Source organism: Panthera leo, chromosome B3 (genome assembly GCF_018350215.1).
Source record: "Panthera leo isolate Ple1 chromosome B3, P.leo_Ple1_pat1.1, whole genome shotgun sequence".
NCBI classification, from domain to species: domain Eukaryota; kingdom Metazoa; phylum Chordata; class Mammalia; order Carnivora; family Felidae; genus Panthera; species Panthera leo.
The window spans coordinates 58,703,002-58,726,011 of record NC_056684.1 but is presented as its reverse complement, the minus strand read 5'-3'; the positions used below and the strand labels follow the sequence as shown (position 1 = coordinate 58,726,011).

The 23,010-nt window shown below is 39.9% G+C and overlaps 1 protein-coding gene across 1 annotated transcript in view; it reads right to left on the bottom strand.

The window, feature by feature from the left end:
• SPG11 (SPG11 vesicle trafficking associated, spatacsin) overlaps nt 1-23,010 on the bottom strand; it is an 86,726-nt gene that overhangs the window by 9,566 nt on the left and 54,150 nt on the right. Inside the window, exons 22-30 of the mRNA XM_042942163.1 lie at nt 22,348-22,553; nt 21,976-22,084; nt 20,795-20,954; nt 19,921-20,193; nt 19,097-19,297; nt 18,225-18,332; nt 7,949-8,111; nt 5,539-5,753; nt 4,342-5,092 (exon numbers count right to left, since the gene is read on the bottom strand). Of these exons, the coding sequence (XP_042798097.1) occupies nt 4,342-5,092; nt 5,539-5,753; nt 7,949-8,111; nt 18,225-18,332; nt 19,097-19,297; nt 19,921-20,193; nt 20,795-20,954; nt 21,976-22,084; nt 22,348-22,553 (2,186 nt within the window). The remainder of the gene's footprint in view (nt 1-4,341; nt 5,093-5,538; nt 5,754-7,948; nt 8,112-18,224; nt 18,333-19,096; nt 19,298-19,920; nt 20,194-20,794; nt 20,955-21,975; nt 22,085-22,347; nt 22,554-23,010) is intronic.

Here is a 23,010-nt window from a genome sequence, read left to right as displayed (position 1 = left end):
CAATTATAAGTGTTCTTGAGACAAAAAGAAAAACAGAGTCTCAAAGAAACAAGGTATAAAGGATAAAATAGAAATTCTGGAAGTGAAAAATAACTGAAAATTTAAAAGCACAGAAATAAACTCAAGAGCAGCATGCAAATGCCAGAGAAAAGAGTCCGTGAAATTGAAAATGGACAGACAGAAATGATCCAATCTGAAAACAAGGAAAGAAAAATGATCCAATCTGAATAAAGACGAAAAAAAATGAAAAAAAACTGAATAAAGTCACAAGAACTTGTGAGACAGTAACAAAAGTTCTATGATTTGCATCACTGGAGTCCCAAAAGGAGAGGACTATGAGGACAGTGTTGAAAAAATATCTGAAAACATAAGGTCTGAAAACTACCTACATTTGGTGAAACACATACACCTAAATGTTCAAGTAATTTCAAGTTGCATCCTGGACATTTTGAATAGTATGAGACTCTGATTCTTGTTTAAATCTTATGAAGAATGTTGGTTTTGTTTTAAGCAGGCAGTTGACCTGGTTAGGTTTCCGCTACGATATCCAACCCACGTTCTGTAGACTGTGTCGGTTCTTTTTTTTTTTTTTTTTAAGGACCATTTTTTAAAAATGTTGTTTATTTATTTATTTTTAATGTTTATTTTTTGAGAGAGAGAGAGTGTGAGCAGGGGAGGGGCAGAGAGAGAGGGAAACACAGAATCTGGAGCAGGCTTCAGGCTCCGAGCTGTCACCATAGAGCCGACGCAGGGCTTGAACCCATGAACCGTGAGATCATGACGTGAGCCTAAGTTGGATGCTTAACCAACTGAGCCACCCAGGCACCCCATGTTTTTTATTTATTTTTGAGAGAGAGTGAGAGTGTGAGCAGGGGAGGGGCAGAGAGTGAGGGAGGCAGAAGATCCAAAGGAAGCTCTGCCCTGACAGCAGACAGCCCAATTCAGGGCTTGACCTCAGAACTGCAAGATCATGACCTGAGCCAAAGTCGGATGCTTAACTGACTGAGCCACCCAGTGGCTGTGATTTTAATATCAGTTTTCAAATCCTTTGCAGTGCCATTCAGATCTAGCCTGCATGTGTGTAACATCCTATGCTCAGTCTGCAGCCTGGGTAGTGTAGTTGTTAATTCAGTTCTCCGAGTCTTGATATGCTGATTAGGAGCAGGTCTATATACGCAAAGCCCAGGATTGAGCCCTGGGCTTTACAATTTTATTGTCGGGTTTCCTGAATCTCTCTCCCAAGTATTTTCCGGTTCCCTGAGGCTTCACTTTTCAACCTTCTGGCCAACAGCTGGAAGTTTAGCAGCCTCATTCTATCCTGCACTTTCCCTGACTGTGCCTGCATCCTGGGCCAGCAGACAGGATAATGCAAAAGAGAACAGGGGTTCACTGCATCGTCTTGAGACCAGGACACCTCGAATTCAAAAATAAAGTTCCTCTCTGAGTTTTGGATCTTACCAGCTGCGGCTCCAGCCTCTACTACCACAGCCAAAGGGCTTCTTAGGAGCTGAGATTAGAGAGAAAGGGTGTTAGGAGTTCCCTTTCCTGCTCCTTGAGCCCGTTCTACAGGGCTTCTCCTGGAACACGTGCTCTGTCAGGCTTAGTGCTTAGTTTTGGGTTTCAGACAGCATCACACTCAGGCTGGAGGTGATGGGAGGTGGGGGTGGGGGGGGGATCATAATTTGTGTCACTCAGTGCTGCCTGCTGTGTGCCAGGTTTTACGTTGATTTCAACAGGTGGAGCGAGCTCGTTCTGCCTTACCTACAACCACAACCCCAGGGAAGGGTTTTAAGCAGGGGATAACGTGGTCTGAGTTGCTATTTACTTTTTTTTTAAGGCATATTTTTAATATGTAGTATCTTAAATGCAAAAGTATTACATGCTTAGTGTAATGAATCACAGTAGAGAAGTGCATAAAGTAACAAGTGAAAGTCATTTATCCATTCAATACCACCCCCACCAAATTTGCCAGAATAATGTCTCTTACTTGCTTGGTATGCATTATTTTCTGTGGGTGGGTTTGCACAGGTACATGGGCACATGCACACCATTTATTTTTTACAAAAATAAAGTTACGTTGTTGTACATTTTTTCCTGTCAGTACACATATATTGACCTCATTTAAAGAGAGAGAGAGAGAGAGAGAGAGAGAGAGAGAGAGAGAGAAAGAGAGAAAGCATACACACACAAAAAATTCAAAATGGATTAAAGACCTAAATGTCAGACCTGAAACCATAAAATTCCTAGAAGAAAACATAGGCAGTAATCTCTCTGACATCAGCTGTAGAAACCTCTTTCTACATATGTCTCCTCAGGCAAGGGAAAAAAAAGCAAAATTAAACTATTGAGACTAACACCAAAATAAAAAGCTTTTACACAGCAAAAGAAACCATCAACAAAACAAAAAAAAAGCCTATTGAATGGGAGAAGATATTTGTGAATAAAATATCCCATTAGGGGGTTAATCTCCAAAATATATAAACAACTCAACACCAAAAAACACAAATAATCCAACTAAAAATATGTAAGACGTGAATAGACATTTTCCCAAAGACATCCAGATGGCCAACAGACACATGAAAAGATGCTCAACATCCCCCTCATCACCAGGGAAATTCAAATCAAAACCACAATGAGATATCACTTTACACCTGTCAGAATGGCTAAAATAAAAAACATAAGAAATAGCAAGTGTTGGTGAGGAAAAGGAACCCTGGTGCAATCCTGCTGGGAATGCAAGGTGATGCAGCCACTGTGGAAGACAGTATGGAGGTTCCTCAAAAAATTAAAAATAGACCTACCATATGATCTAGTATTCCACTATTGGGTATTTACCCAAAGAATACAAAAACACTAATTTGAAAAGATATACGACCCCTATGTTTACAGAAGCATTATGTATAATAAGCAAGATATAGAACCAAGCCAAGTGTCCATTCATAGATGGATGGATAAAGAAGATGAGGTATATACACACAATGGAATATTACTCAGCCATAAAAAAAGAATACAATCAGGGCGCCTGGGTGGCTCAGTCAGTTGAGTGCCCGACTTCGACTCAGGTCATGATCTCACAGTTCGTGAGTTCGAGCCCCGCCTTGGGCTCTGTGCTGACAGCTCAGAGCCTGGAGCCTGCTTCAGATTCTGCGTCTCCCTCTCTCTCTGCCCCTTCCCTGCTCATGCTCTGTCTCTCTCTGTCTCTCAAAAATGAATAAACATTAAAAAAAAAAAAAAAAGAACACAATCTGGCCATTTGCAACAATATGGATGGATCTAGAGGGTATAATGCTAAGTGAAGTAAGGTCAGTGAAAGAAATACAATTTCACTCATGTGGAATTTAAGAAACAAATAAAGAATAAAAGAGGCAAAAAAATAGACTCTTAACTATAGAGAACAGGGGAGCCTGGGTGGTTCAGTCAGTTAAGCATCCGAGTCTTGATTTCGGCTCAGGTCATGATCTCACAGTTCGGGGGTCTGAGCCCCACATTGGGTTCTGTGCTGACAGTGCAGAGCTTATTTGAGATTCTCTCTCTCTCTCTGCCCCTCCCCAACTTGCACTGTCTCTCTCCAAATAAATAAGTAAACTTAAAAACAAAGTAGAAAAAGAAAAAAACTATAGAGCAAACTGGTAGTTACCACAGGTCAGGTGGGGAGGGGGGATGGGTGAAATAGGTGAAGAGGATTAAGAGTACATTTATTGTGATGAGCACTGAATAACGTATAGAACCGTTGAATCATATTATATACCTGAAACCATGTAACACTGTATATTAATTATATTTGAATTAAAAATAAAAAGACTGAATGCTTTCTCCCTAAGATCAGTAACAAGGCAAGTATGTCCACTCTTAGCATTCTTCCCCAATATCATACTGGAAGTCCTAGCCAGTGCAATAAAACAAGAAAAAGAAGTAATAGTCATTCAGATTGGAGAGGTAGAAATAAAACGGTCTCTATTCACAGAGAGTATTGTCTGTAGAAAATTCCAAGGAATCTATAAGAAATCCACTGGGATGAGCAAGTTTAGCAAGGGCACAGGATACAAGATTAACACAAAAATTAGCCTATGTCTATATACTATCAATGTATAATTAGAAACATGATTACTGGTACAGAAAAATTTCAATGGACTAGCTACAAGTCAGATAGATTCCCTCTAACTTTGATATACAGCTAGTTAAAAGACACAAGTGTTGCTATTTCATTGACTAGTTATTTACCTAGTTTATGGATTACCCTGAACTTATGTAACTAGTATGCCAATAGGGACCCTTTCTTTCTGGGAAAGAGTGCCAACAGCTCCATTCAGGACTCAGGGAGGTTTGATCTCTTTCACTTACTGCTCCGGGCTTTCCTGAGTGGCATGCCAGGTTCCTCCTCGTCAGGCAGCTCAGCACTTTGCAGGACAGCATGGATTTCTGGGTGCAGGTCACCCACACTAGCTTCCCCTGAAGCCAGTGCTCTGCAGTGCAACACCAAGGCAACATCTTGGTTATAGAAATGAAAATACCGACATATTCTACTTGCTTCATGCACACAGCCAACGTCCAATAGGCGCCCGATCAGGAAGTTCAGCGATTCCTGCTCCTTCCAACCCAGTGTGTTATCACAAGTCTCTTTGGATGGAAGGCCATTAAGTTCTAAGTATTTTGATGTGTTCAGAGCGGCCAACATGGAGATTGAAAACTCACTCGCTACACTTTCAAAGGAAAGTTCCCCATTAGTTGAGATCTGTTGAGAAAACCTGGGCTCTGTTTCCTCTGGGTTTTCCCTGAGGGTGTGCTGGGCGATGCGGCAGAGCCAGATCCGCTTCTCCAGCTCCTCCAGCTCGTCCACGGGCACCAGGCCCTCCTGAGCAAGCCAGTGTGCAGCCAGTGTCAGCAGCAGATGGGCCTCCTCAATGTTGCTCAGTGCCCCCTCAGCTGGGCACTCACATGCCTCAGGGGCCTGGGCTGAGAAAAAGGAGGAAGCTGCTTTGCTTGAAATGGAATTTCTCTTAAAATTCTCGTGACATTTTTTCCAGAAGCCAATTCTTGCTTGTTTCAGGGACCACTGGTCAATGTGTTTTAAGGTCTGCATTTCCTGTGTTATCTGTGAAATTTAACAAAGCAATTTTTAGTCCTTCCTAGATATAAAAGTGTCACGAATGCGAATGCTCCCAAGAATGCCATACTTGTCAAAACCAAATCAAGTCAGAGAACATGAGACTTGGCTACAGATGATCCTGAATATTTTATCTGGAAAGTTAAAGTATGAAAAGCAATTCTCAATTTACGTAATTGAAGGGGGGTTCAAGATGAAGCCACCCTGTATTTAATTCTATTCAAAGCACAACAGTTGCAGCATATCCTATAAGCTGACCTGAATTTAAAACACACATTCTTTGCTAACGGGCATCCTAGGCTCATCCATTTCTGAAAGTAAGGTGTGTGTCAAAAGTAAAAAACCCTCTTCTATAAATCATCTATCTCATTTGATTCTGTTTAATGCTGGTTTAAAAAGCTAACATTTTAAGTAACTTAAGAGACTAATGATACCTCTTCAATAACCAAGTTGTCCACAGGTAGCTCAGCTAATTCTGCTACCCTCCTGGCCAAAGCAAACTGTCCCTCTGTCTCCAGTTTTTCCAAAATAGATCTGCATTCATGCTGAAAATTCTCAGGGCTGTAGCTGCTAATAACTACAGGATTAATGGCTATGGATGTATCCTTCAAAATTTTGCTAAGGACACAGAGCTTCTTCACATCTGGACCTGTGCCAAAGAGAAAAGGATATATACATTTAATCAGGAAAATGCTGCCATGGCCTTTCCAGAGTAAATATCAGGGGGAAAGCATGTATGTTTAACACAATTACGTAATCAAAGGAAAAACACAAACCTATTTTTCTTCTCTGGTTTGCTAGCAAATGAAGCTATAAGGGCATCTCCTACATCGTAAGAACCACTAAAGATTCGTGCAGGGACTCCATCTACACATGTGGCTTTATATACACGGCAGAAGTTGGTGGCCTGCAGTAGCAACTCAGTCGACCTTGGGAAGATCTGACCAGTCATTCAGGCTAATCCCAACTCTTTTGGATTCTTCTCCTACCTTGAACAAATCTGTTTTTATGATTGCTCACTTGCTCATTCGGTGCAGGCATCATGTGGATTAAGACACAGAACTGGCAGGACAGTTGAAACTGTAGCTGACCAATAGCCAAGCCCCTTAATGCAGCACACCGTATCCAGAATGGAGCATCACTTTCTCCTTCGCACAACTGCTTAACCCAGGGAGACCCAGCTGAGTTCTTCTTCATATCCCTAGGAAGTCCTTTTCCTCAGTGACATTTGGAATTCTCTGCCCATAGCAGACCTATGTGGCTGGGTCTGCTCCCATTCCCACATAGTCTGTGTGGAGCTGATGTGTGCCCTACCATAAAAGAGGGGCATGAAAAATATTCTGTAGGGGCCATCTGCTGGGCTGCGGTCTGATTTAGGTGTTTCTGGGGACAGTGAGACACCTTGCACAATAACCACCAGTATGGAGATGCTGGGCTTCTTTTCTTCATATAAAACACAGGTTTTTTATAGGAACAATTTCTAGGGGCACGTGGGTGGCTTAGTCAGTTAAGCATCTGACTCTTGATTTTGGCTCAGGTCACAATCTCTTAGTTCATGAGTTCGAGCCCCGTGTTGGGCTCTGGGCTGGCAGTGAGGAGCCTGCTTGGTTTTCTCTCTCTCCCCCTGCCCCACTCTCTCTCTCTGCCCCTCCCCCTCCCACACTTATTCTTTCTCTCAAAAATAAACTTAAAAAACATAATTTCTTTTCTCTAAGCACATACATGTTACACACAGAGCACAAATGTTCTATAAAAACAGAAAATGTTTATATGAATCAAAGCATAATAATAGTTAACAACACAATCCTTATAATTTCTCAAGGATACAGTAATTCTGGCAAGAAAACTGGAAATTCATTTCTGAAAAAAATTAAGATTACTACAGACCAATAAAAACACCTATATGTAAAAAGGATCTATTTGGTGTACAAAGTAATTGACAAGTCCCATGTGACATACACTGCATTTTGGAAACACCCCTCTTTATTTCCAGTCGTCAGCCCTGACAGCCTACAATCCAGGCATTGAGCCCAGTATTCTGTCAGTGTTTGGTACAGATGTGAGTTCTCCAGATGAATATCTATGAATTTAAATGTGATAAAATAACCCTAGTAGTGAAAATGTCAGAATCTAGTATAAAAACTTGAAATTATCAAACAGAAAAGAGGGTAAGGCAGTAACTGGTTTCTTTCAATCCGTAACAACCTTAGAGACTGCCCATGTCTGGAGGAGTCTGCAAAAAATAAGCATAATTTGTCTGAAACCTTCAAAATGAGTTAGACATTCCTGAAACAGTTTGTGACCCTGAGCAATGATGACATGTTAAGGTGACTTGTCAGAAAAAAGAATGACAGTGACAGGGTGCAGACTAGCCAAGGGGAACGTAGCTGACAAGGACTCAGAAGGAGCAGACAGCTGTATTATTTAGGTTATATCTTGTTGTGCTATGTTTTGAATGTTTTCACCATGATTGAAGATTCCTGCAACCTCTTCTTCATACCTCATTATGGACTATAAATGTAATGTTATATGTATTTTATTTTCCTGAATGCCCTTCTAAAATATTTTCAAGATTAAGAAAGCTAATTTGGGGGTGCCTGGGTGGCTCAGTCGGTTAAGTGTCTGACTCTGTTTTGGCTCCTGTCATAATCTCATGGTTTGTGCGTCCAAGCCCCACATGGGGCTCTACGCTGACAGTGCAGAGCCTGCTTGGAATTCTTGCACTCTCTGCCCCTCCCCTGCTTGCTCTTTCTCTCTCTCAAAATAAATAAACTAAAAAAAAAAAAAAAAAAAAAAAAAGAAAGCTAATTTCCTAACAACTTTAGTTTAAGGACTGTGTCTTACCATCACAGAAGAGATGTTCTATTCCAACAAATAGCTGTAAAAGCTTCCCCAGTTCATACTGGGTCCCACACTGCTGCAGCATAAGCTTCAAAAGAAAACACACCTGCTCCTTCAGCCACGCAGCAGGGATGGTAGCATGGACCCTTGTGGCTGTTGTTTCAACCTATGAAAATAAAAGGGGGTCAGGAAAGGTGATTTCACAGCAAATCAAAACCCCCAAATTTGGGAACGTCTAAGAAAGCCAAGGTACCACCAAAAGTCATTTCCTGTCACAAAGGGGGACACTTATTCAGGTCCTTTCCACATGACAGGAAATGGAAGTATGCCTCAGAGGAGTGCAAAAATAAGCCCTCCTTGGCAGCTTTGCAGATACTCTCTTTGTGAGATGCCCTGCTGTAGAGAGCTGTGTGTGTCAAAGTCAAAGATGGACTAGAGACCTAAAGACTGAACGCTAACCATGGAGTGAACTGAGGCGAATATCCCCAAGTCAGTGACAGCCAAACTAACAATGCTGTGAGTTGCTGTGAAATTAAACTGACATGTTTCACCTAACAGCTTTGGAGAGGGATCTAGGGCTGCCCTGGAGTCCAGAAGATCTGAAATTCATATATCAAGACCTCTTAGAAAGATTTAACATTGCCCAACTTGTTCTACCACTTTGCATGTAGTTTATATTATCATTAGAAAAGGATCTCAATTAAGAAGCCTAGACTTATGTCATTACAATCAAATGCTGGCAATATTAATAGGAATGATCCCAAGTACCAGGCTACATTAGTTTGAACTAGAGAATTAGTTCTTAGTCTTTATTTACTTGTTTACCTACTCCTGCTGCTGTTACAAGAGAGTCTATAGCAGGCAGGTGATGGAACTGGTCAGAAGAAAAGATACATGAAAGTAAAGGGCTGAGGCAAGGATGGAACAGGTGCGCTGCCCCTCCACAGCAAACTGGAGCAGGGGCAGTCAAACAAGAATAAGAACTACCTGGGAGGACCTAAATATAGAATGAAAAACTATATAACTCCTAAAAGATTATACAAGAGAAAACTTAGATGACCTTGGATGATAATCTATAAAAACATAATTACCCAGATTGACTTCATTAAAATTAAAAACTTCTGCTCTACAAAACACAATGTCAAGAGCATTAGAAAACTAGCCACAGACTGCAAGAATTTGCAAAAGACAAATCTGATAATGGGATGTTATCCAAATACACAAAGAACTCTTAAAAACAAACAATAAAAAAACAATGCCATTAAAAAAATAGGCTGGGGGCACTTGGATGGATCAGTAGGTAGAGCATGCAACTTTTTTTTTAAATGTTTATTTACTTACTTTTGAGAGAGAAAGAGAGAGAGTGCACAGCAGGGGAGGGGCAGAGAGAGAGAGGGAGGCACAGAATCTGAAGCAGGTTCCAGGCTCTGAGCTGTGAGCAGACAGCCTGATGCAGGGCTTCAAAACATCAACCGTCATCATGACCTGAGCCAAAGTTGGACGCTTAACTGACTGAGACACCTAGGTGCCCCATGCATGCAACTCTTGATCTTGGGATTGTGAGTTGAGCCCCATGTTGGACATAGAGTTTACTTAAAAAAAAAAAAAAAAAAAAAAGGCTGAAGACCTTAACAGATACCTCACCAAAGAAGATATATAAATGGCAAATAAACATAGGAAAAGATGCTCTGCATCATATATCAGGGAAATGCAAATTAAAATAGTGACATATCACAACATACCCATTAGAACGGCCAGAATCTGGAACACTGACAACACCAAAGGCTGGCAAGGATGTGGACCCACAAGAACCATCATACATTGCTAGTGGGAATGCAAACGATACAGCCACTTCGGAAGAAAGTTTGATGGTTTCTTACAAAACAAAACACACGCTTACCATTTGATCGAGCAATTATGCTCCTTGGTATTTACCCAAAGGAGCTGAAAATTTTGTTTAGAGCACCTCTATTCATAATGGCTAAAACTTGGAAGCAATCAAGATGTCCTTTAGTAGGTGAATGAATAAATAGACTGTGGTATATCCAGACAAGGTAATATTCAGCACTAAAAAAAAATGAGCTATTAAGCCATGAAAAGACATGACAGAAACTTAAATGCATATTACTAAATGAAAGAAGCCAATCCTAAAAGCCTACATTCTATACAATTCCAATTATACCACATTTTGAAAAAGGCAAAACTATGAAGATAGTAGAAAGATCAGTGGGTGCCTGGGGTTGGGAGTGGGGAGGGATGAATAGGTAGAGAAGATTTTTTAGGGCAATGAGACTTCTATGTAGGATACTGTAACACATATATGTCATTATGCATATCTCCAAATGTATACCTGAAGAATGTATAACACTAAGAGTAAACCCCAAGGTAAACAATGGCTTTGGGGTGTTATGATGTGTCAGTATAGGTTCATCCTTGGTAACAAATGGACCATGCTGGTGTTGTGATGTTGGTAACGGGGAGAGTCTATACAGGTGTGGGGGCAGAGGGTATATGGAAAATCTCTGAAACTTCCTCTCAATTTTATGATGAACTAAAACTGCTCTAAAAAATAAATTCCTTGGGGCGCCTGGGTGGCGCAGTCGGTTAAGCGTCCGACTTCAGCCAGGTCACGATCTCGCGGTCCGTGAGTTCGAGCCCCGCGTCAGGCTCTGTGCTGACAGCTCAGAGCCTGGAGCCTGCTTCAGATTCTGTGTCTCCCTCTCTCTCTGCCCCTCCCCCGTTCATGCTCTGTCTCTCTCTGTCCCAAAAATAAATTAAAAAAAAAAAAAAATTCCTTTTGAAAAGGTGGTGTGGAGGGAAGGAGCAGAAAGCACCAGCATCTCTCTCTTCACCTAGACAAGAACTGCACTGGCAAATCAGTTCAATACAATCATTTTGGAACTCTGCAGTGTGTTGAAGGCTTGTGAGTTCCAGAGGAAGGCCTAATGGCAGGTAAATTGCTGACAATTTTGATCAATTTCAGTCCTTACCACAGTAGCTGCAACCCACTCCTCACCCCTAGCCACAGGGGAGGCAGTTGTGTATGCACATGTTCCTAGAGCAGCTTGCACACAGCTTGCAGGAGTTGTGGGGGCAAAAAGGACCCTGTCCTCCAAATATCAGAAATTGGTGCTCTGATCCCCAGTTGCTGCTTCCAGCCACAGAGGTGTAGACAAAGAAGTGGGCAGTCGTTGTTTCACCTCACCCACTGTTGCAAGCTCCACCGAACTCCTCCCCTGACTTCCAGGAGATTTAAAGGGCTAGCACCCTTTTCCTTCCCACTCCCTTCATTTTTTGCTTTTTTCCCTTTTGGGAGCCAGACATAAAGACTGAGACATTTAAAAACAACTGCATATATGAGGAAAATTAGAAAATTACTGTGTATGTGCAGGGAAAGGCTAGAAAAGACCCAAGAAGACCTTACTTAGATTTACACTTCGTGCTGATCCTTGGCACAGAAATGACTTCTGGCCACCCAAAACCCAAAATAATAAAACAATAACAAAAAATAACAAACCCTGGGGAAGGGGGAGAATCTGACTTCTAGGGTTACCACAACATTAGATTCAAATGTCCAGAGTTCATACAGAGAATCATAGGGCATACACATAAGCAGGAAAGTAGGGCCCCAAAAGAAAAAAATTTTGACATAACCAGTCCCTAAAATAGACCTAACGGCAGATACACCATTAAAACAACTGTTTTAACTGAGGAAGATGTGCAGAAAGTCAAGAAAATGATGTGTGAACAAAATGGAAATACCAAGAAAGAGAAAACCTAAAAGGAAACAAATTCTGGAGCTGACAAGTAAAATAACAAATTCACTACATGGATTCAAAGGTAGATGTGAGCAGACAGAAGAAAGAATCAGCAATCTTAAAGGCAGGACAATAGAAATTATCAAGTTTGAGGAAGAGAAAGAAGATTGAAGAAAACCAAACAGAGCCTAAGAGACTGATGGGACATCATCAAGTGGACCAATGTAAGCATCATGTGAGTCCTAGAAGACGACAGAAAGGTGTAGAGAGAATATTTGAAGACACAATGGGTGAAAACCTCCCAAACTTGAGGAAAGACATGAATATAAATATCCAAGAAGCTCAGCAAACTCTAAGCAAGGTGAACTGAAATAAACCCATAATGAGACACATAATAATTGAACTTTCTTAAGGCAAACAACAACGACAACAACAACAACAAGAATCTTGGAAGTAACAGGAGAGAAGGGACTGGTCACATATAAGGGATCCTCAAGAAGATTATCTGCAAGGGTCTTATCAGAAACTGTGGAGGCCAGAGACAGTGGGATGAGATATACATAGATACACACACACACACACACACACACACACACACACATTTAAATGGGTGTTCCTTTTAAAATTTTTCTAATTTTTTTTTTAGTTTTATTGTTTTATTAAATTCCTTTATTTATTTTGAGAGAAAAAGAGAATGACACAGGGGCAGAGAGAGAAGAGGACAGAAAATCCCAAGCAGGCTCCACACTGTCAGTGCAGAGCCCAATGTGGGGCTCGATCCCATGACCTGTGAGATCATGACCTGAGCCAAAGTCAGACATAACCGACTGAGCAACCCAGGCACCCCATGGCTGATATATCCAGCAAAACTATCCTTCAAAAGTGAGGGGGAAATTAAGACATTCCCAGGGAAACAAAAGCTGAGGGAGTCTTTGACTACCAGACTGTTCCTATAAGTGGTGCTCAGGGGAGTCCTGTAAGGTAAGTGAAAGGACACTAGACGATACCTCAAAGTAATATGGAGAAATAAAGAACTCAATAAACATAAATACATGGGCCATTATACAAGCCTGTATTACTGTAGCAAGGGGTTTTTACTTTCCATATGATATAAGAGACTAATGCATTTAAAGAAGAAAAGAACAATTATTAGTATAAAAGCCGGTATTGCTGTAACTTTGGTTTGTAACTCCAACTGTTGTTTTCTTCATAATTTAAGAGACTAAATGCCCTTAAAGGAATTATTTATGTCTTTGGGCATATAATCTATAAAGACGTAATTTGGTGACATGAACAACTAAAAGGGGTGAGGTTGGAGCTGCAGGAATACTTTTTGTTACTGAAGTTAAGCTGATATAAACTCATTGTAACCACAAAGAAAATAGCTACAGGATAGGCACAAAATGAAATCAGAAAGGAATTTAAACATTTCACTACAAAAATCAACTAAACACAAAAGAAAACAGTAATGAAGGAAATGAGAAACGATAAAGCTACAAATTATAAAGAAAACCAACAGCACAATGGCAGAAGTAAGTTCTTCCTGGTTAGTAATTATTTCAAATATAAATGGATTAAGCTCTCCAATTAAAAGACAGAGATCAGAATAGACAAAAACACATGATCCAACTATGTGCTGTCTACAAGAGACTCACTTGAGATCCAAAGACATAAACAGGTTGAAAGCGGAAGGATGGAAGAAGGTATTCCATGCAAATAGTAACCAAAAAAGAGTGGTGGAGGTGGCTATACTAATATCAAACTTTTAATCAAAAAGTTTACAGAGAAGGAGAGTAGATACTCATAAAAGGTTTAATACAGCAAGAAAATGTAACAATTATAAACATTTACATACCTAATGATGGATTTCCAAAATACATGAAGCAAAAGCTGATGGAATTGAAGCAAGAAATAATAATAGCTGGGGACTGCAATACCTCACTCACACTAATGGATAATCAGACAAAAACAATACAGGGCTTGACACAATAAACTGAATAGATTTAACAGACAGGGGCAGAACATTTTACCTAAGAACAATAGAAAACATATTCTTCTCAAGTGCACATGAGGTATTTTGCAGGACAGACCATACATTAAGCAACAAGTTTCAAGAGATTTCAAAAGGCAGAGATCATACAAAGTATCTTCTCTGACCACAATAGGATAAAGTTAGAAGTCACTATCAAAAGGAAGACTGAAAAAATAAAATTGTGGTTTTATTATTGAAATTAAACATTTTTTATAGAGGTCTCAAATTACTAAAATCAGAAATGAACGTGGGGTCATTCTACAGATAAAAAGGATTATTTATTTCTCGAGTGGGGCTCGAGCTCACCCAAAGCAGGGCTCACGCTCTCCCAATGTGGGACTCAAACTCACCAACTGTGAGATCATGACCTGAGCTGAAGTCAGATGCTTAATGACTGGGCCAACCAGCACCCTCAAAATAAATAAACTTAAAAAAAAAAAAAAAAGGATTATAACAGAGTACTATGGACAAAGAAAAGCCCTGGACACGATGGCTTCACTGGTGAGGTCTAAAAACATTTAGAGAAGAACTACTACCAATCTTTTGCAAACTTTTCTAAAAAACTGAAGTAGAAGGAACACTTCCCAACTCATTTTATGAAACCAGCATAATCTTAATACTAAAGACAGATGAAGACACTACAAGAAAATTATAGACCACATCCCTTACAAACACTGATGTAAAAAAAAAAATCCTCAAAAAAATACTGGCAAACTCAGGGGCGCCTGGATGGCTCTGTCGGTTAGGTGTCCGACTTTCACTCAGGCCATGATCTCACAGCTTGTGAGTTTGAGCCCCACATCGGGCTGTGTGCTGACAGTGCGAAGCCTGGAGCCTGCTTCGAATTCTGTATCTCCCTCTCTCTGTCCCTCTCCTGACTTGTGCTCTGTCTCTATCTCTCTCAAAAATAAATATTAAAAAACATTAAAAAAAATACTGGCAAACTGAATTCAGCAGCATATTAAAAGGATTATTCACCATTACCAAACAGGATTTATTCCTGGGATGCAAGGATGGTCCAACATACAAAAAACTAATCAATGTATACATCGTATCAACAGAAGATAGGAAAAAAAAACCCACACGACCATTTTACTATTGATGTAAAAAAAAGTATTTGGCAAAATTCAACACTATTTCAAGGTTAAAAAAATAAACAACTGGGGATAGGAAGAAACTATCCCACATAATAAAAGCCACATGTGACAAACCCAGTGAACATTTTACTCAAAGGTGGAAGACTGAAACCATTCTTCTAAGATCAGAAACAAGGCAAGGATGTCTGCTTTCATCACTTCTATTCCACCCAGCACTGACTGAAGGTTCTAGCCAGAACCTTTAGGCAAGGGAAAAAAATGCACCAAATTGGAAAAGAAGAAAATAAAATGATCTTTTCAGAAAGTATGATCTTACATGTAAGAAAACCCTAACAATCACACACACACACACACACACACACACACTCACACAACTTGGAATAAGTGAATTCAGCAAAGTAGCAGGATAAAAAGTCAACACCCCAAAATCAGTTGGATTTCTATACACAAACAACAAACAACCCGGAAAGGAAATTACAGAAACAACTCCATTTCCAAAAGCATCAAAAAGGATAAGTTACTTAGGAATTAACTTAACCAATGAGGTAAAAGCCTTGTACAATGAAGACTACAAAACACTGCTGAAATTAAAGACATAAATAAATGGAAACACATGCCATGCTCATGGGTTGGAAGCCTTAATATTGTTAAAACATCTATACTCTCCAAAGTGATCTTTGGATTCAGTGCAATCCCTATTAAAATCCCAATGATGCATTTTGACAGAAATAGAAAAACCATCCTAAAATCATATGGAATTTTAAGAGACCCTCAATAGCCAAAATAATCTTGAAAAAGAACAAAACTGGAGACCTCATTCTCCCTGATTTCAAAACTTACTACAAAGCTATAATAATCAAAACAGTATGCTACTGGCATAGAGACAGACATAAAGACCAATAGGATAGAACAGAAGGCCCAGAAATACACCCTCACATATATGGTCTAATGATTTTTGACAAGGGTGCCAAGCCATTCAATGAGGAAAGGACAGTATTTTCAACAAATGGTGCTGGGAAAACTGAATATCCACATGCAAAGAACGAAGTTGGATCCTTATACAAGAATTAACTCAAAATGGGCCAAGGACCTAAATATGAGACCTAAACACAATAAAAACTCTTAGAAGAAAATATAGGACAAAAGTTTCACAACTCTAGATCTGGCAATAATTTCTTGGCTAGGACACTAAAGGCACAAGTAACAAGGGAAAAATTGGGCAAGTTGAACTTCGTGAAAACTTAAGGAAAGACACTATCGACAGTAAAAAGGCAACCCAGAGAATGGGAGAAAATATTTGCAAATCATATGTCTGATATGGGATTAATATCTCAATTATATACAGGATTCCTAAAACTCAACAACAAAAATAACCCAATTCAAAAATGGGCCAAAGGCTTAAATAGACATATTTCCAAAGATGATATACAGCCAGTAAGCATGAGAAGATGCTCAACATCATTAATCATTAGGGAAATGCAAAAAAAACTACAATGAGATACCACCTCACACCCATTAGGAAGACTACTATCAGAAAAAACAGTAATCTCGGGCACGTGGCTCCAGATTCTGTGTCTCTCTCTCTTTCAAAAATAAACGTTAAAAAAATTAAAAAAAAAAAAAAAAAAAAAGGAAAGAAAAACCAGAAAACAATGGGGAGGCTGGCTGGCTCAGTTGGTACAGCATGCAGCTCTTGATCTTGGGGTCTCCACACTGGGCACAGAGCTTACTTAAAAACAAAAAAGAACAAAAAACAGCTAACAAGTGTTGAAGAGGAAGGATGTGGAGAAATTGGAACCCTTGTGCATTGTTGCAGCGATGTAAAATAATGCAGCTGCTATGGAAAGCAGTATGACAATTCCTCAAAATATTAAAAACAGAGTTACCATATTGTCTGGCAATTCCACTTCTGGGAGGATTCCTCAAAGAATTGAAAGCAGGGTCTCCAAGAGCTATTTGTATACCATGCTCATAGCAGCATAGTGAAAACATAGAAGCCACCCAAATATTCATGGGTAGATGAACAGAGAAGCAAAATGTGGCATATAAAACACAATGGAATTTTATTGCATTTAAAAGGAAGGAAATTCTGCAATATGGTACAACATGGATGAACCCTGAGAATGTCATGCTAAGTGAAATAAACCTGTCACAAAAGGACAAATACTGTATGATTCAACTTACATGAGGTACTTAAAGTAATCAAATCATAAATACAAAACGTAGAATCATGGTTGCCAGAGGCTGGGGATAAAGGAGAATGGGGAGTTACTGTTTACTGAGTACAGAGTTTCAGTTTCACAACATGAAAAGTGTGATGAGGATGGATGGTGGTGATGGTCGTGCAATAATGGGAATGTATTTAATACCACTAACTATATACTCAATGGTTAAAATCGTAAGTGGTATGTGTATTTTGCTAAAATAAAAAATAATGTCAAAAAGAAAAGAAAAGGAAAGAAAGAAAGCAAGAAAGAAAGGAAAAGAAAAGAAAAGAAAAGAAAAGAAAAGAAAAGAAAAGATATCTAGCAGAGCCCCAGCCATGGAAAAGTGCTAGACTTGAGGACATTAATGTTCCTATTTGCTGTGATTTTGTAACCTCAGGCATATTTCAATAATTTATTCAATATTTTCAAATAATTTAACTTTTAAATCTTCATTACAGTTATTGATTTACAGCAAAAGCCTATACTGGTTCCACTGTGATATATTTGTTGGGTAGAATCAGTATATAGTTTTGTGTCATTTATCATCGAGTTCTTTTGGGGTTAGAGAAAGCAAAAGTGCTAAAACCCCATGGAGGACTAAGGCACATCTCTTTTCCTGCCTTATGACTTCCTCTTTCTTCCATAGGGTTAATTAGCTCCACATGATAAACAGGCCTGAAACAAGTACTGAAACGGTGAATCCTGAAATGGACCACAAGGCTCAGCATCATTTGGACAGGGACTACGAGGACTCTGGATGGAAAAGGCCATTATTTTCTGCCACAGCAAATACAGCAGTATTACGCACCCTTCACGCTCAGTGCTGTTGGCGGTTCTGTTAGAGTGGCAAAGTGTGGCTCACACACCACCATACTCCTCTCAAGCAGCCATAGCAGATCCTGTTAATCCCTTTCCCACTGAGCTTGGCTGCAGCTCGGGACCCTGATTAGAATTAACACATTAGATGAAACCTCTCTGTCATGCCTGGCAACTGAGGTGCTGTAAGCAAGGCCGCTGTGACTCCTGTCCTACCCCCACCCCCCACCTCTGGAACAGTACAAATGAGTTGGTATGAATTATGACACATACCAGCCATTCGCCTGTCATATCCTGACTACTAACAGATGATGGGCCACGCTACCCAATTTCAGATCAGCCACAAAGAGCAGTATGATTCCAACTTACAGTCTCAAAGCTTTTTTCGAACTCCAGAAGTTTAACTTCAGCTTCCTTATAATTCTTAAAGAACATACATAGTTCATACATCTCCATCATCAACAGTAGTGGGGAATCCTTTAAGAAAGAGTTTGAATGAAATTACAAAATCGTGAATTCAATCAATACTATTTTCTCAATGAACAATGCCAATCAATATAAGAGGTTAAAGTAAAAACATAAGTACTAATAGTAACAGTTTCATCGTAGAATTAAGCCATATATGTTAAAAATAAAGATTAAATTTATATTCCTTTTATCTTTTAGAAAAAAGATATTCAGGCCAGGTACACCTACTCAACAGTCCATTTTCTGTCTATTGTATGTATACTTGGTCCACTGCACACGAGCTGGAGATGTTCCACTAGATGGCGCTAGGACACCTCTACATACACTCCTGGAAAATGGGCTCCACAGAGCTGCCAACCTACAGCTGTCTGGGGCATTTCTATCACTTTGGTGAAAGCTTTTCAGTCAGAAGACAGGCGTTTTGGAATGAGAAAGTATAGATCTGAACTATAAATATACTACTAAAATACTTTGAGGCCCTGGGGAAAGATACTTAAGTTCTACAAGCCCAAGCTTGTTACTGTATAAAATGAGGATAATACCATTTCATAACATCTTCATATAATACTGTCTTTGTATTGGATTATTTTGAGAACTGGCTAGAATAATAAATTTAAAGCTCTTTGCTAAATAAATGGTAGTTCTATTATCATTATTTGTTGTTGGCTAAAAAACTCCAAAAAACCCAGGGTTACAACAATTGAAAAATCCAATGGGAAAATTCTGAAGTAACCTTTTTAAACTCAGGAAAGAAATGAAGTGACTATCACTACCTTCAAGAAAAGGTGGAAACCTCTGATGAGAGTTTTGCTCTTCCGCCTTGTTAACAATGTTTTCCAGATGACTGAGAGGTCTTGAAGCTCCCACATGTGGCCCTCCACTGAGCCCTGAATGTGTCCTGTTGCTTCGGCTGCAACACTCTCCTCCACAGATGTGATGATCCAAACACAGAGACAAGGAATAGTACTGGCACCCTGCCATTGGATAAAAACTTTTCAAAATAAAATAACAATTGTGTCTGGATTACCTGACAGAGGGAGTTGGGAATTGCCAGCAATGCTACAACCATGGATGGATATGTCCTGTTTAGAACAAGTCACCTCACCAACAATAAATTGGTTAAAATAGCTTGAAAAGCCTTCAAACATGAAATAAACACTAATAAACAACAAGGGATTATCATAAACTATTCTGCAGAGTGTAACATGTCAAAGGACCAAGAGACTGAGCAGGTATACATGGAAGTTGTGGAAATACAAAGTATAAGAAAACAAGACAGCCTTCCACAGAAAGGCTGATCAAGGGGCTGGCTACAGCATCCCACTTCTTTGCTCAAGAGGCAGGGTCCCTTCTCTTTGCCAGCCAGGAAGCAAGGCTCTGATCACCTGAGTTACTGAGTATCAATGTACAAGAAAGTGTACTATTAGATGGCCTGGAGCCTAAGCTGGAAAAGCACAAAAGTGACAGTGGCCTTGAAAACACAGGCTGGAGCCTCACATCATCACCCCACTTCCTCTCTGATTATCAGCCTTCCCAGTCCCTCTCCACTGTTCTCTTGCTCTCTGGGTCCTTAATTTAGGTTTTTCATTATCCTCACCTGGAGACATGAGGCCAAGACACTAAGGATAGGGGCCTGTTGTTTCACCGCTTCAGCTAGGAGCCAGGACCCGGAGTTTGGCTCCTCCCAGCACTGGAGCAGAACTTCAAAGAGATCAGTCATCTCTTCTTTGTTCCCCTGGAATTCCTGGGGGGACCTGTTGCAGACTTGATCACTGTCCATCCTGGAGTTGGACACTAAGGGCAAGTTCTCAAAAGCCAATCTTAAGTGGTCTTCAAGGACAGGACTGAAATATTGAAGAAGAGATTTCACCTAGAAAACAGACGATTAAAAAAGACAACTGTCAATTTCACCTGGAGCTGAAAAATGTTAGAGAAGAGCAGAGGCAAATTGTTCTTTCTCACCCTGAACTGCGTGCAGGGGAAGTGACCATGGAAATTTACAAAGTAATTTATTGCTTTGGAGTGAATTTCCATATTCAATCTGGAGTCACAAAAACCTCTTCCTTCAGCTCTTTAATACTAATGATTAGTCCTTTTTTTTAAAAAAAATTTTTAATGTTTATTTATTTTTGAGATAGAGCATGAGGGGGTGAGGCTGCAGAGAGAAAGACACAGAATCCGAAGCAGGCTCTAAGGTCTGAGCTGTCCTCACAGAGCCCGACGCGGGGCTCGAACCCACGAACCGTGAGATCACAACCTGAGCCGAAGTTGAACACTTAACTGACTGAGCCACCCAGGCACCCCTAATGATTAGTCCTTTAACTGAAGCCAATCCACTGAAATCTTAGTAAAAATAGTAGCATCATATAAAACAAAAGCCTAGGTATACACAACAGAAAAAACACTACTTTTCTTCCCAGAAGTCTTCTAATTTCCTCTTCTTGAATAGTTGGGAACAAATGGTGGCTTACCTCCTCTGGGGGATAGTTATGGAGTTGACTGTGAATAATGAACTGTAACCAATCATTTGCTTTGGCACATTCTCTGAGATAAGACGTGCTCAGTTTCACATTGTGGATCCTGCAGAACTGTACCGCTAATGCCCACTGGCTGCTAGATTCACTAGATATCCTGTAATTGGGCAGTAGAGGAAAAAACAAACTTGTTAAGATATAGCTTAATTTAATTTTAAACTGGAAAATTAGTAAATATTAAATAAATTTAACCACAGCATATGTTCTAAAAAGCCTTTCAACAAATATCAATGTTTAGTAGGCTGTTCTGGAAAACAGTGGTGGGAAAAAAGAGGACTCCTGTACCCATAACACAAAGCTTTCTTAGTATACTAGCAGAATTCATTTCTTTTATCAGCCAAGTATCTATCAGTAGATATAGTAGCTATATACCATCTTAAGGAGAACTGCATAAACAGTCAGTCAAGACACTTCCTGAGTGCTTAACTGTTTTTGCATGATTTACAGTATCAGAGTCCAGACAAGTGCATGGGCTTCCTAAGTGGGGAGTACCTGTTCCTAGATCAGGCGCGTTCAGGGTAGTATGGCTGTAGACAGGGAGTACCTGTTCCTACTGGCAGCAGGAAACTGCTGAAAACAGAGCCATTGACAGCAGGTATAGGAGAACAGTGTGCCTTCCCACAGTCTGGGGTCACCCCAGGGTTACCCCAGGTGGCGTAGCACAGAGGAAAGATGGCATAAATGTGTATGTAGAGGGGTTTTTGTGGATAGATGGTCACCTCAACTTTCATTATCAACTGACATACATTAGGAAGAAAAAATTAAGGACATCACTTAGAGTCAAATTTTGTGAGATCCATCCCACATCTTCTTAAATGATTTCAATATGTGACACTTAGGAGATTCCTCTGACCAGCAGGACAGTGGAGGAGACAGAGCACTTTTCCATCTCTTGGAAACTCTAAAGAGTGAATAATTATCTTCACCCTCCTTTTACTAATGGCAAGAAGAAATTAAAATCCTTGTCCATTTACCAAGTATCTGCTATACGCTGGCTGAGTAAGAAGACTTGAAAGGATTGATAAAAATATGTGAGGCGTTAGAAGAAAGACTAGGCAAACACAGCTTGGAAGATTAAAGCTTGCTGGAAAAAAGACTGAGGTTGCAATTCAACAAACCTATTTATTTCCTGCTGCTGAATGCTGCTCCATATACCTTCTTCTAAAAGAATAAGCAATTCTTCTATGGTTGCCTTTTCACCCATAGCCAGTTTAGATAGTTTTTCAGCTGTAAGAAATATAAACAATAAAATATGGTGAAGAGAAAGGGTCAGGCGCTGGGAATTTCTGTTTGAAGAGTGTGGCCTTGGGCCATTTCAGAACCTAATTAAAAGGCCCAAAAAAGTGAGATAAAGTGCAAACATTCTGCCGTAAAAGAATGAGACAGGAAGATAACTGTTTCTCCCCCAACCACTCATAATCCAGTGCCTCAGACCTATTCATCCCTTGTCCCCTGAACAAAACAAACCCCAGATAGAAAAGGTGCTGTACCTAGAGACTCTCTGACACAGCTGTACTGAGCATCTTCATTTCTACACTTGTAGCTCAAAATTATATTGGCCACTTTCATATCAACTCTGAGCTTTAGGCTGTCGAGGCCAAGCAGTTCTAAGAAACAAACACACGCAGCTGCTATTGAAGGTATGTAGAAGGAGGAGAGTCCTAAAACATAGGCTTCATTGCCTACTTGCTGGACCCTGAAAAAGGAAGGAATCAAAATCACATCAGGGTATGAAAATTATTTCTCAACAGGAAGAGCAGCCAGAATTACACAGTGATACATGAAGCGTCAGACACTTATGATTTTTGCCCCCTGCACACACCCATTTAAGTTCTTGGCAGTTTTTAGTTGTCTCCATAGCTCCCCATTCCCTTACATTTCACCTTCTCCTAAAACACCTGTTTATAAGCCAAATTATTCTTGCTTCCAACTTCATCCAAGGAACACAGAACTTCTGAAAGACTGTCAACTTGTGATCTTATCAATTATGAATATATATACATACTACCAAGAAAATTAATGCCAATTAAACTTGACATATTAGGTTTTAAAATTTCTTTTTAATGTTTATTTTTAGATAGCACACACACATGGGAGGAGCAGAGGGAGAGGGAGAATCCTAGGCAGGCTCCATGCTGTCAGTACAGACCCTC